The sequence below is a fragment of the Sceloporus occidentalis genome, unplaced genomic scaffold, assembly GCF_023333645.1.
Source record: "Sceloporus occidentalis isolate IW3139 unplaced genomic scaffold, rSceOcc1.0.p SCAF_48, whole genome shotgun sequence".
Taxonomy (NCBI): Eukaryota; Metazoa; Chordata; class Lepidosauria; order Squamata; family Phrynosomatidae; genus Sceloporus; species Sceloporus occidentalis.
The window spans coordinates 6,446,723-6,460,481 of NW_028317028.1; the positions used below are offsets into that span (position 1 = coordinate 6,446,723).

General features: G+C 37.3%; 1 protein-coding gene across 1 annotated transcript in view; it reads left to right on the top strand.

Moving 5' to 3' along the window:
• LOC149289166 (adhesion G protein-coupled receptor D1-like) overlaps positions 1-13,759 on the top strand; it is a 175,417-nt gene that overhangs the window by 40,779 nt on the left and 120,879 nt on the right. The window contains exon 15 of the mRNA XM_089491043.1: positions 2,133-2,274. Coding sequence (XP_089347169.1) covers positions 2,133-2,274 — 142 coding nt within the window. The remainder of the gene's footprint in view (positions 1-2,132; positions 2,275-13,759) is intronic.

A 13,759-nucleotide genomic window follows, 5' to 3' on the forward strand; every position in this document is an offset into this window, starting at 1 on the left:
AATGGGTTTATGAGTAAAATAAAACACATTATTCGCCTAAGAAAACTCTTATTAACAGCTATCAACAGGCTGTAGTGGCATGCAAACAGTCTTAAAAAAGCCTGTCCTCCTAGCCACACTTCTAACAACATTCCCTAAAAGCATTTATTCTTTAACCATTTAAAATGTTGATATACATTTTTTATTAATATAGCAGAATGGGAACATGTATTATTTAATTACGCCATCAATGAAAATGAATATGCTTTTCATTTTTGTATCCTAACCACCCTTTTTTCACTGCCAGTCAATCATAAGAGTCTAAGAGTGGAATTGGTTTTATAGCCATTTTACTTTGACTAAAGCAGTCATACTTGCCACCCCTACTGCTGCTACAATAGAATTAAGTTGAGACTCCTTCGAAGGCTCCAATAGTACCATTGGCAAGAATTAGAAGGGATTCTGTCCATATCTACCTGAGCTCAGCTGCATGCTGCTATCCTTGTGTGAAACTTCCCAGAAGCCCATTTCACACTAATCTTTAGTAAAGCTGAAGCGTCATTTATATGAAATTTACTATAAGTAATTTTGGTGGATCTAAAACCCGCTATCTTGTTAAACAGTACGCTCTAACTTACACATATATATATCATTTTAAGCCCTTGTTGATCTGCTGTTGGTTAAATGCCAGTCGATAGCTGCGCAGGTGCTGCTGTCAGAATTCCTCTCCATTTCTTTTTTTAATGTGTCTCAATTGGTGGGTGATTTCTTCATATATCACCAATTATTTTCCCCATTACCTCAAATGAACTCAGAAATTTATATCTAATACCCAGTTTATAGCCAGTAAGCAGCTGCAGAAAGGTTTTTTAGAATTTAAAATTGGAATATGAAAATGGCTCCCCTGTGTTTCCATTCTCCTTATGGTTTCAGTAAATAGACAGCCCATCACATATGAGCAAGGGTCATATTTAAATGTCGTCACATTGGCAGAGAAGTGGTTAATTAAAATATTGCTGCTTTTCTTTCTACATTTCATGTTGCTTCCTCTAATGATTTTTTTTTGCAGTATTTATCCCCATAGAAATATACTTTATTTTATATGTACAATTTTAAAGACTAAATTTACTCTAGGGACAGTGTAGTCCAACAACATATTCACTAAATAAAACTACAATAAAAACCAATAACAAAGTAGAGAAAAGAACCAGGAACTGTGAAGATGCACCCTAGATTCCCTGTTGGCTTTCTTTGGAATTGCAAAAATGTTAACTTTTTGTGCTCTGGGGGGAATTAACCCTCATCCCCCCGACACAATTCCTAAAATATTTAGTGTTCCAAGCAAACTTACACATAATGTTGACTAAGCAACGTCCAGCCATTATTGGGCATGATAATGCCTTATATTTATGTCACCAATGTATCAAATTCTCATTTGCTGATCCCACCTCTTTATTAAGGAGCTTGTAGCAAGAGTGTTTTCTTCCTGGTCTGAATATAAATCTTACACAGTCATGCTTTATTGTCTCCACCAGTCTACACAGGCAAAAAACCATATAAACAGCATATAAATTGGAAATTTAATGGACTACCAATGTTTTAAATACGTTTTAGATAATGCATGGGAGAAATTAGTGTTTGTATGTAAAACAAAATTCATGATTGTATGGAAAAAAATTGAAACATACAACAAAATACACCATTGTGCCATCCTTGGCCCTTTCATTTTCATTATTCCTAAATCAATGTAGCTTTGGCATTAATTCTGGACAGAGAACCTTTTACGTTCATATGAATTTTGTCTTAAAGAGCAGAGAGGGCTGACAACTTTTAACATGAATTAAACATAGTAAATTATACTCTTAGTGTAAGGTGCCAAATGAAATAGGCACATGTTCTCCTCTTCATGCTAAATTATGATATTACATATTTTTTCATAATTTTTAAATATTTATTGATGTATTTGTTAATTTTCACACATGTTGCTAATAAAGCTAATAGCCAGGCATGGCTGTTTGAATGCTGCAAAGGTTTGCTGAAACTGTAATCATACCAACGGTTGTATGTGATAAAATATTTTTTATGTTAGTTTTATGTACACATGCATTAATTATGATGTAGAATAATTAGATTATGATGCTTTACCTTTGAAGGATTTCCGGCGCAGATCGGTACAAAGAACACATGATATCAGCTACCAGTTACCTAATATCTTTAAAAGTGGAGCCACCCCCCAATCTGTGTCCAAATCTCTCGGGATCTCCTCTTATCACCATTCAGCTGACGCACATCCTGGTGAGTAGGAACATGACCGCTTGATGTCACAAGTGAGGCTCAAATAGGGTTTGGGGCAAAATAAAATGACATCTAGTAGGTATGCTATAGCCCTCCAGCAACTAAGTTGCTCTTGAGTGCCTTAAATGTCCTGGTGGTCAAAGGTGCAAAAGCTACACTACAATGATTTTCAGCACCCATGGCGGAATTCCATTACCCTTTGGCCTGGTGCTTTGGCATCCCCATTAATGATTTGGCTCTTGGGGATTTTTTTGCACTGCAGACAGCATAATGATGCTTTGCTTACTTATTTGATCATTGTGCCCAAGCGTTACTGTAACTATTATTTTTTCCCAAAAATAAAAATATTATGGTGAATAAGAAAACAGCGAACATGTGTTAATATACTGTTACATTTGAATGTGCACACAAATTGGGCGCTATGCATTTGCTGACAGTGTGCGCGTCGTTAAAAATAAGAATCATATATAAGGACGCCAGAATGACATTATCACCCGGTATACAAAACTGTAACATGTAAAAGCATAATGTGCAGAATCAAAATGAAGTGAAATCATCCCATATGCTCACATTACTTAAGAAAATGCATTATTTCTAGCATTCTGTATAAATGATCTCATCACATTTCCATGCCGGGGTTAACTTTGGCTCCACTTTGGTGGAATTCCTCATTATGAATCCAATCAGATTTCTGGGTAGGGCTGTGAAAGGACTTTATGTTTGTTTTGGGAGAGTTTCAATCTAAGAGGTTTAAATTCTTTACAGAAACGTAAATTTACACTGTACTTTTGGTTATTACTGGATTGGAACAGACTGTCTGCATTTAGGATTTGGGAGAACTGTTAATTTGATGATTTCACTCACAGAGAGGCGACTGCGATTTGTCCATTTTTAGTTTACTTTTAAAGTGAATATAACTTTAATTTAACACAGAATAATACGCTCACAATAAACTATAACTAAACATTATATCATGTTTTCTTTTTTCTGTCTAATGTAGTTGACCTATAAACCACAACTGCATTTTTTGTGGCATAATATTTCCAGAAACGCAAATAAAAACTGTCATAGTTAATTCCTATCCCTCTTTCCAGTAACACTTTCCTGATTTTATCATGTTGATATTATGTTGTACTCAGCAAAGATGTTTGCCAAGCCCTCACTGCACACTGGATGGATTTACTGAGATATAAATTGTGTATATATGTGCAAATAATATACATGTCTTTTTAAGTATGAGTAGTTTATTTGAAAAAAAAAAAAAAGCAATGATATAAGGCTGCATGTGGTCAGACTTGCAATTTTTAAACTGATATCAGTGTGATGGTGGCCAATACATTGAAGTTTAAATGGAGCTGGATTGAAAAGGAGACCCTAACACATAGATGTCTTTTCTGCTGCAAGGGCTTACAAAGGAACCTAACAATTCTTATATGGTCTGCGACCTGCTCAGTATTTTCTTAAATGCCAAATCATGTGTCCAGATGCTTTTGCTCCTGTGTCCCTATGTGCCACTTATGACTCTGCTTTGGATGTCTATGCATAGAACAGTTTGTGTGATGCGTCAACACGCACTACTGGTTATTGGAGTCCTCTTTGCATGGATGCCAGTGCATTTTATTGAAATTGGTGAATGTTTTATTTAGTCCCTGAAGTTAGAAAATAAGACGTATGTCTCATTTTCCATCCTTCCAGTTTCTACTGAAAGCAGGGAGTGTTATGTATACCTTTTGCAAATATGCTGTAGAGCTCTCATTAAAATCAATAGAAGAAAAAGCAGCCAACCCTATGTATTCTAGACAACTTTGGAGTGATTTCTAACTTCAATAGCAAAACAATAATGAGTCCTTGTAAAGTGGACTTCAATATGTATTTACTTAATACTGCAATACTTAAAGTGGAGTGTTCTGTAAAGAACAAAATTACCTTTGACTACTGTTTATTTTGGATTTTTGGTGTGTTTACTCAATGCCTAAACATTTTATTTAGCTAACATAGAAAAAAATAATCTTTTTACTTAGAAAAATACTTAAATTTTTTTTCTATATTGGTCCAATAAAAGGTATGAATTTTTACTCTTGGTCTCTTCTGGAATCATGATGTTACTGTACTTGATAACTTCTAGGTACCTGTCTTCTCCTTATTTACCGGACTGTTCCTTTTTGATTGCCATATGCCTCTTGTGCTCCTATTATGTGCTACTTCTGCCAGCCCCTCTCCTACATCGTCTTCTTTCCTTATTACCACTTGAAACATGACTGGCATGCAAGTTTGCCTTTTTATATTCACAGGTGACCAACCAGTACTATTAAGTTGACAAGAAGGTCAGACTGGCCATGTAATTAATTGGTCTGCACTAATTAAAATTTTAAAGCATAAATCAGAACACAATCCAGAAACAGTAATTCAAAAGTCTATGCCAGGAATGAATGATCTTCAAAGGTTATCCCTTTAATCTGACGGTTTATAGATAATGGCTCCTGCTGATCTGTGAAACAGTAAGCTTTCCAAGAAAAGAATGATATGTGAATTGGAGACATGTCATTAAACCCTTGCTGGTAATTTGCCTAATGCTTTTGTTTCGTTTCTTACCCTTTATGGGTATTACACCCTTCTATTATCTTGAGGCCAATGTTCCCTCTAATTTTTCTTAGGTGGTGTGCGCAGAAAATTTCTCTTGTGCAAAAATTTTCCCAGAGCCAAAATTTTGCGCGCACAATATGTTAAATTTAAATTGTTATTCTATATTTTTGGTACAGCTCGCTCATGGTTAATAACACTACATTATAGTGTGATAATATAGTATTAGTTACACAACGATATTACTTACTGTAATGTCAGCCTGTGTGACAGATGAGCCTCTCTCCTAATGTCCATTTTGCTCTGTCACACAGTCCATATAAAGCGAAGTTGGTGGAGCTGAAAAAATTCACATTGCATGGGGGTGGAGCTATATATTTCCACCCCTTTTGACTCCATCACTTCCATGATCTATTTTAAAGGTGACATTCTCACTGCATAAGTAAATTATGAGCGAATCACGAGTGGAGGCTCCGGGAAACATAAAGGATTATTATTATTATTAGGAAAAACTGTTGTGCGCAGGGGCGTACCTAGAGTATTTGCCACCTGGGGCAGATCCTGTATGTGGCACCCCCCTCCCCACTCCTTTAAAACTGCATAGCTTCTCTCGTTAGGCAAACATTGACAGGGGTACAACATAACTGGTATCATTATATAAGAGCCATATATATATATATATATATTAATATTGTTACTGAATTTTTCTGTCCAATTTTGGTGTGTTAACCATACTTTTATTAAAAGTAAGTAACACACCCAAAAAAAACCCAACTACAATATTATATATATATATATATATATATATATATATATATATATATATATATATATATATAATTGCTAACAGCAATCACACTCCTATCATGCCCAGGCAGCCAGTACATACTGGAACTTGAGAATAATAGGAACATGATTACAGCTATCCCCCCTCCCACTTACACATCCATGCTATCACGCACATTTATTCACAAACATTCAGCATAAACTACAGCATAACACCCATCACTCTCACACACTTACTAATGCACTCTCACTGAATGTTTTCCTACCTTTCCTCTGTCACTGTCACTTTTCCTCCTCCTCTTCATTCTCCCTCTTGGCTCTTCTGTCCTTCTGGTGCAGTGAGTGCGGAAGACCGCGCGCATCTCAAGGGAGCAGGATCGGAGATCCTCTAACGGTGGACATTACTGTCCGGCTCTGGAGGGGTGCCGGCCTGGTGGCATCCCCCTGATGAGTGGCACCCGGGCCCCTGCTAGGTACGCTACTGGTTACACGCACAATTTTGGGACGTGTGCGCTCTCTCTAAAAACTATGTGTGCGCGCAGCTTAGAGGGAACACTGCTTGAGGTACAGCAGAGAGAAAAACACAAGGTTGCATACCTTTTACTGTGTGTGGTTTTGTTTCCATGCTCCTTGAATTTAGATAGAATTTTGATTTCTGTTCTGTAGATAATGTATACAATATAAATAACATAGAGTAGATTTACGTGAACCCTTTAGAATTACCCCTTTTATGCATATGGTGGTCATTAAATTTGATCTAATTATCAACAATAGACTAACACAGACTGCTTCAACTAATAATCACCCTCTTGGTACATCATCATGTCAATCAGGCTTGGTTTAGAACTCTGACTAGGCCATTCCTCATTTTCTCTGTGGAAATAATTCTGTTGATTTACTTGTGTCCTTAGAGTTGTTGCATTACCTAACATCTGTTGAGCTTCAATAGGAGGACAGATGGCCTTAAATTCTTCTGCAAAATGTCTAGATTAACTTGTGAATTTAATTTTTACTATATCAAACTGTCCAGGCCCTGAGGCAGCACAGCAGCCCCAAGCCATGATGCCCTCCTCCACCATACTTTGCAATTGGGGTAAGGTTTTGTTGTCAATGTACTGTGCCTAATCTTAGATCTTCAGAGATCTCTTTGGTTTAAGGCATGGTTCACATTAGGTAATGCTTCTTCTGAATAGCTACAAAAAAATAGTTGCTTGTCCAACAGCCCCAATCTCATTCCATTGATTGGACTTCAAGTTAACTAACTCCTGACTCCAATTAGCTTTTGGAGAAGTCAATAAAGACATGAAAACTTTGTTGTAGTGTTATGAGTTGAAGCAGACCGTGTTTGTCTATTGTTAGAAGATCAGATCAAATTTGATGACCAATATATGCAGAAATCAAGGTAATTCCAAAGGGTTCACGTACTTCTTTCTGCAACTGTAAGTGAGCCTTTTGACTTAAAAATAGACAAGCACAGTAACATACAGGGGCAATTATTGAAGAGCTTTGGCTGTAAAGTAATGATAGATATGAACTCAAAATAATTGACACCATGCAGCCGTAAAAAACTAGAAACCGAAGTAGTACATGGGAAGCCAATATCATCACGAAACGGAGCGATGGCGTCAGAAATGATGAACCTGTATAGATAAATCACATATCCGACATTGCTATAAGCTGGAATAAAATTGGCCCTGGTACATTAAACCCAATAAATAACATGGGTGCAGCCACATTCTGAATATATGGCTACATGCAACAGTCTTATGCTATTGTAGCATTTGATTATTTGCATCCAGCAGGCTGCCATAGCCTAAACCATTGGATTGGCCTTTTGAACAATAATAAAAGTACTTGGAAGGTGCTATCGGGCACTGGCTTTCTGGGTATTTGCCGATTGTGCCAATTGGCCTGTCTGGACCTGCTACAAATACACTGCCAGCTACTTCCTTTTATACAATTTTTTTATCAGATAAGTCAATTATTTTGTCCCATGTTTCAAATCATTCATGCATGTTGGAAGCATAATATTGCCTAGCATGGAAAATGGCATTTCTATGACAGAAGCTTGTTTTCAGCTAAATCTTTATTGAAGTAATGTAAGGGATCTGTGCTTATTAACTTCTTTTAATAAGACCGAGACAGGGTAATTTATTTAACTAGACAGACACAGTTATTGTCATGTTTACTATCTGATGGATGAGCTTTCAGAAAAGAAGGAAAAAGAACTAATAAATGCATTTTATGAGTGGCAGTACCTGGTATACATTCTTATCAATTTCTTAGAGCTGGGTGGTCCAGTGTGAACTCCAGCTCTGCGAAATGATTAATAATCTATACGAGATGCTGACACTTATAAAATGCATCTTGCTGTTTCTTATTTTTCCTTGTTTCTTGACTGTTTTGCCATCAGATAATAATCATGATAATAACAGTGTCTTTCTGTATCAGTTAGGACTGGCTCATCATGTGGAGATAAACCTGAGGTGGGCCCAAGCTGTCAAAAATGCCTCTTTCCTTCCAACCTTAGCTAGGTAAGGATACATGCCTGGACATATGTTTCCCGAAGGTGAATCTGGTCTGGAGAACTAGGCTGGGGTCTGTCTTAGCAACAGTCCTCCACTTCCATCCAGTCATCATAGTTCACATAAGAACTGGGGCAAATTATGCCACTGACACTTCTTTGCTGTATGCACTTGTTTTCTTATGTATAAATTAACCTTATGGTGGACGCCCTTGGTGCTCTTGGGAGTTGCCTAGTCTTCCAGTTTCTGTTGGTGCCGACCCTACACATGAATGTTGTTACTTTAACTTTTGAAAATGTGAACTGGCTTTTCTACAATAATGTGCAACTTTTTCATGGATACATTATAATCATATATATTTCACAAATACATGATAATCATAGAAACAAATTGCATGGCTTCAGGGAATATAGGATAGATAGTACGGACACCTAGGAACGCCTGGCTGTTACATAAACTTTTAAACCTTGCTGAACTTTCCTAGGATTGAAAAGATATACAAATATTGCCTTTTCGAAATACCATATGTACTATAATCCCTACAGAAATGCCAAATTGTGTCCTGAATAATAACAATATGATTACTTGCTGGAAAAAAACGACTTTTGTTCTGTTACAAGGAGTTCACAGGCTTGATGTTTATTAGAATAATGCAGGGGTAAGCATGAACTAGAAATGATGATGTTTAACCCCTTTGCATCCATAGTGACATCCTGTGTTGTCATGCTTTTAAGTGAATGCGATACTGCTGGTGTTACTTATGCAAGGGACTGGGTTGCAACCCAAGGAAGTTCCATGGGAGTCACTAGCTATACCCCTGGCCATGGGATCTCTGTGATCACCATGTTCATAATCACAACAATCACTGTTTCCAGACTTACTCTATCCCTGCCTCACTTTGAATGTGAATTCAGGGAAGGGAGGTTTTTTTTGGAGTTATTGGTAATTGCTGGTGGTGGTGAGTTAGAAGAGCTTACTCTTAGGGGTAAAACAATTCAGTTCAGTTTAGCGGGGTGTATATTTTTGGGGATATTTCTCTTAGTTTGGTGCATGTAATCAGGTGTATAATTGTTCCCATTTTATTATCATATTTTGCATACTAAATGATGAATCAAATTCATAAGGTGATTCATCAGTGGGGAACAGCAAGTAACTCTTGTATGGAGCCCAGGCCAGCATAGGAGCCACCCTCCCTGATATGTCATGGACCCCACACAGCCTGCTACCCAGGACTGAGTCCTCATGGCTCACTTCCCAGCAGTAGGCCCTGCTATTTCTGGACCCCTGGGGGCTCTGGGATCTAGTGGTTCTTTTCTGGACATTGGGGCAAGAGGTGGGAAGTGGGAGGGGCATGGGATAGTACTGGGGGAGGGGCATTGAACTGGAAAGCGAGAGGAGCATGAGGTGGGATGGGTCTTTAGGTTTGTAATTGGTCCCAAAATTTCTGGTGGCAGCCCTGCACTAGTGTTTCAAAAGTAGCAATGTTGTGAAATGTTTCCCAATTATATTCTTCACAAGTTTGAGCCATTTTAGAAAACCCAGGTACATATCATATCATACATAAGGTCTGTGGGCTTTGCAAGTGTATTTAACAATTCATTCAAGGATTAATCAAGCTTAGGGCAACAAATGTTTCATCCCAGATCAACAGTCATGAAATAATACAAATATTACCACAATATAAAGATCAGGGCCGGCCCAAGGCAAAATGCCGCCTGGGGCGAATTTTAAAATGCCGCCCCCCCCCTTATCTACCCTTCCTCTCCCTCCGTCCCTGCCGCCCCCCCCATTATCTACCCTTCCTCTCCCTCCGTCCCCCCCTCCTTGTACTTACCTTTCAGCAGTCCTGCGGCGATTCTCCCGGTTCGGTCTCGGTGCCGGCTTGTAATGCTGAGCGCCGGAAATCTTCCAGCACCGAGACCGAACAGGGAGACTCGCCGCAGAGGAGAGAGAGAGGGGCGCCGAGCGGGTACTGACATCGTGGTAAGCGAAAACCACTCGGCCCTTTCTCTCTTTCGCTTTTTTTTTTAAAAAAAAGGGCTTGGGGCGGCAAAGTGCCGCCCCTTCAAAAGTGCCGCCTGGAGCGGTTGCCCCACTTGGCTCCATTGTCGGGCCGGCCCTGATAAAGATTTTGCTTCTAAATATGGTGATATAGATGCAGCTTCAGGGCTAGGAAGCACAGGGCTACAATTGTTTCCTTGATGTATGCCGCTAATAGTAAGAATTCGGCCACATCATGTAGGTTATCTACAGTATATACTTTAACGGCCTGTATTTTCCAGTAATCCACTATACTGCGAGGAGTTGAATGGTGCAGCGTAAATGTTAACGAAAATACTTCTACATAAGGAATGATGGTTAGATCAGTAACATTTTCATATCTAGTCATTTTTCTTCTGGCTGTTCACTTTGTTTGCATGGAACCCAACTGTTGTACAGGATAACTACCTGATGAACCTGCACGTTAATTTGAAAAGGCAGGGAAGCATTAAATAAGCATTTGTTAAGGTTTAAGAAATTAGGCAATCTAAATTGAGAGAAGAAGTAATCATTTGGGGGTAAGTTTTAACTTTAGCTGCACTTTGTAAAAATATCTATGGACTCTTGCTGCTGGAAGCCTGCCTCATATTGGCGTCCAAATAGCTTCTTCATCCAAAAAAAATCTCAAATTCCCTTAGACAACTTTCAAAATAATATACATACTGTATATGTAAAAAAAAGAAGAAAAAAAGCATTGCTGTATTTAAATGTATTTAAAGTACAATTTAAATGTTAATAAGCTTAGACTAGTCATATTGTATTGGCACTTTGCCCAAGGCACAATGTGAAAATATTTAAAAATAATCTAACCCTGTAGTAGCTAAGGTTTATTTTAATGGAAAAGTCACTCCAAACCATTGTTTCCTTGTAAAGAACATTTACAGCTAAATATTAGAGTTGGAAATAACAGACAAAATTACATATACTGGCAGAGCACCAATTTCTAATGAAGAGTGGTATTTCCATACTATCTCCGGGATGTTGTTTTAGCCTATGATTAGATGTGAATACCCAAGTATATACTTTATGTCCTTCATAATAAACAACATGTTTACAAAGCTTCAAGTAATAAACACAATTGTTACAGATCATTCTATTTCAGTTCTGTTATTTTGCTTCCCTTTTCTGATTTTACCTTGGCTCTTACTTGTTGACAGCATAGTATAAACGTTGAAAAAATCACCACGTAACAAAGGCAGGTGCTGTGACAAAATATATATATATATATATATATATATATATAAACTGTAATACTTCAGGACTCTAAACTGTATTTACAATTAATACAAAAAAAGTTACACTGAAAAAAATGTAAAATACATTTGCCTCTATGCTACCCCAAGCTACTTTCCATGCAGGACATGTGTTTGGCATACTGCACACCAGGCAACTTAAGCTGTTGAGACCCCTGTGCACATGCTTAGAATGTATTACTATTGATTTTAACAGTGCTTACATGCCACAGATTGGCTGCCTCAAGCAGCCAATACGTGTCACAAATCATTGGACCATGGATGAGAGCAGATACAAGGGCTGCCAGGGACAGTAAAACGCCCTTTTAAGCAGCAACTACCCTTAATCTAGTGCATATATTGTTGTGATTTAGGTCTGAAAAAAGTAAACCACAGGCACCAGCTAGTCAAGCAAAGAATATATGCATATAATTAATTTAGCAAAGGACACCTTTTTGGGCACTACTGTACTTTTTAACATTTAATTTATTTTTAAAATATAAGTTGTCAAGCTATTTTATAATCTTGTGTTATTTTCAGAAATTATTTATTTTCACCAGCACCTGTTCCCCAATTCCATGTAGTTTCTTGATTGTTTGTCCATTTCCCTGAAAGTGAATTAGTTAAACGAATCCTATTAATCATTCCAATCTTTTGGATAGAAAAGTATAAAAAGGCTTTCCCATCCCTTTTTAATTACTGATCACTTTATGATTCCGCTCTTTGTTTGTTGTACTATAACCTATAATATATTCCTTATGTATAAAATTTGGATTCAAGTAACAGCATACTTTGCCGTTCCAAACACCAGCTTAACCAGGTCTGCATGTGAAGTAAGTTGTACTCCCTGTTAACTCAAAGAGGTTTAGAAAATTGATGTGTGCCCTAGTCTTTTCACAGGTGTCAACAAACTGAGGATAGTCAAGCTTTTTAGATATTATCTTAAACATTTTATGTATCATGGCATTGTATAGCACCTTTTAGGATTTCATCAGCAGATCAAGTTTCCTATGATTGGGTAATCTAGAGTAAAGGCAGTGTTAGGAAGAAAATCATAAATGTGGGATTTGCATTGCCTGAACAGCTTGTTGATCCCATAAATCCTTAGCTTGATACAATCATGTTATATTGTTACAAATGGGTTAGTTTGCTTAATGTGCATCCAAAAATAAAGTTAAATAATAGGCGAGCAGCTGTGCTTCCAATGACCTTCCAGTATATTGTATATATAGTAAGATAGTTATTGAAAAAATAATGGTATCTGAAGAAAGCCCTGCTTGTCCTGAAAAAACTATATATAATATGTGTGAGTGCATTAAATGAAAAAGAAGAAAACTACTGCTAAATAGCAACACTGCAAAAATGTCAAAACAGCCTTTGTCCTAAAGTGTACAAGTAACAAGTAGAAGTCTTGTCATTAAGGGGTTAAGTTTTGTTTTAATGGCAGTGTCCAAAGAATATATCTATGTTTCCCATATTTAGAAAATTTTATTGTGGCATATTGTTCTTTATGAAGTGTTGTGTCAACCCAATCCATATGAAACAAGTAAAAGAGTTTTGTCTGGAAAATGGTTAGTGTAGGTGGGGTTTGGTGGATCCATTGCTGTATGATTCTTAAAAGCTTGTGTCCCCCAGGTCGAACACCAAACTGGATCTTCCAAATAGCAGATTCAGGGGTAAGTGTGAGTCTTGGAAATCCTAAACTATGGGATATTACTGTACAAAAGGAACAAATTGATGGACAGCTCCAGAAGGGTTACTAGTTTCATAAGTATCAGAGAATTTGGAGCCATGGGTCATTCCGATTTTTCTAGACTAAAAGACTTTGGAGCTTTGTAAAGATCTTTCCCTGAGACTGTTAAAAATTAAACCTTTAATAGCCCATTAGAAATATTTTACTATAGCAGCTCTCTAGTGGTAGCGATGAAATTATTAGAATAATGACTCTTATGAAAACCATTACTTATCAGAAATTAAAGATACTTTGAATAATGCAAGTAGGGATTAGAGCTGTTATATACAAGTGAGAAAAGCACCAGCTGGGATGATCTGACATCATTAACTCAGAATAGAATATGAAAGAGTAAGCCCAGGACTGTTTGCTCATTACCCCTGAGATTAGTTTGAAATCTAAGAGAATCAGGGTCAAACCCTGGGAGTTCCCAGGTATTCTAATTATTTCCTTATAGAAAGTTTGGGGTGGTTTTTTTTTTTATATATTTTTGGATATTAGCAGAGGAATGTTCACCTAAGATGCTCTATACAAAAGTCATTAACCCTTACTACAAAATCCATATTATAAAGAACAATTTAGACAAAAAT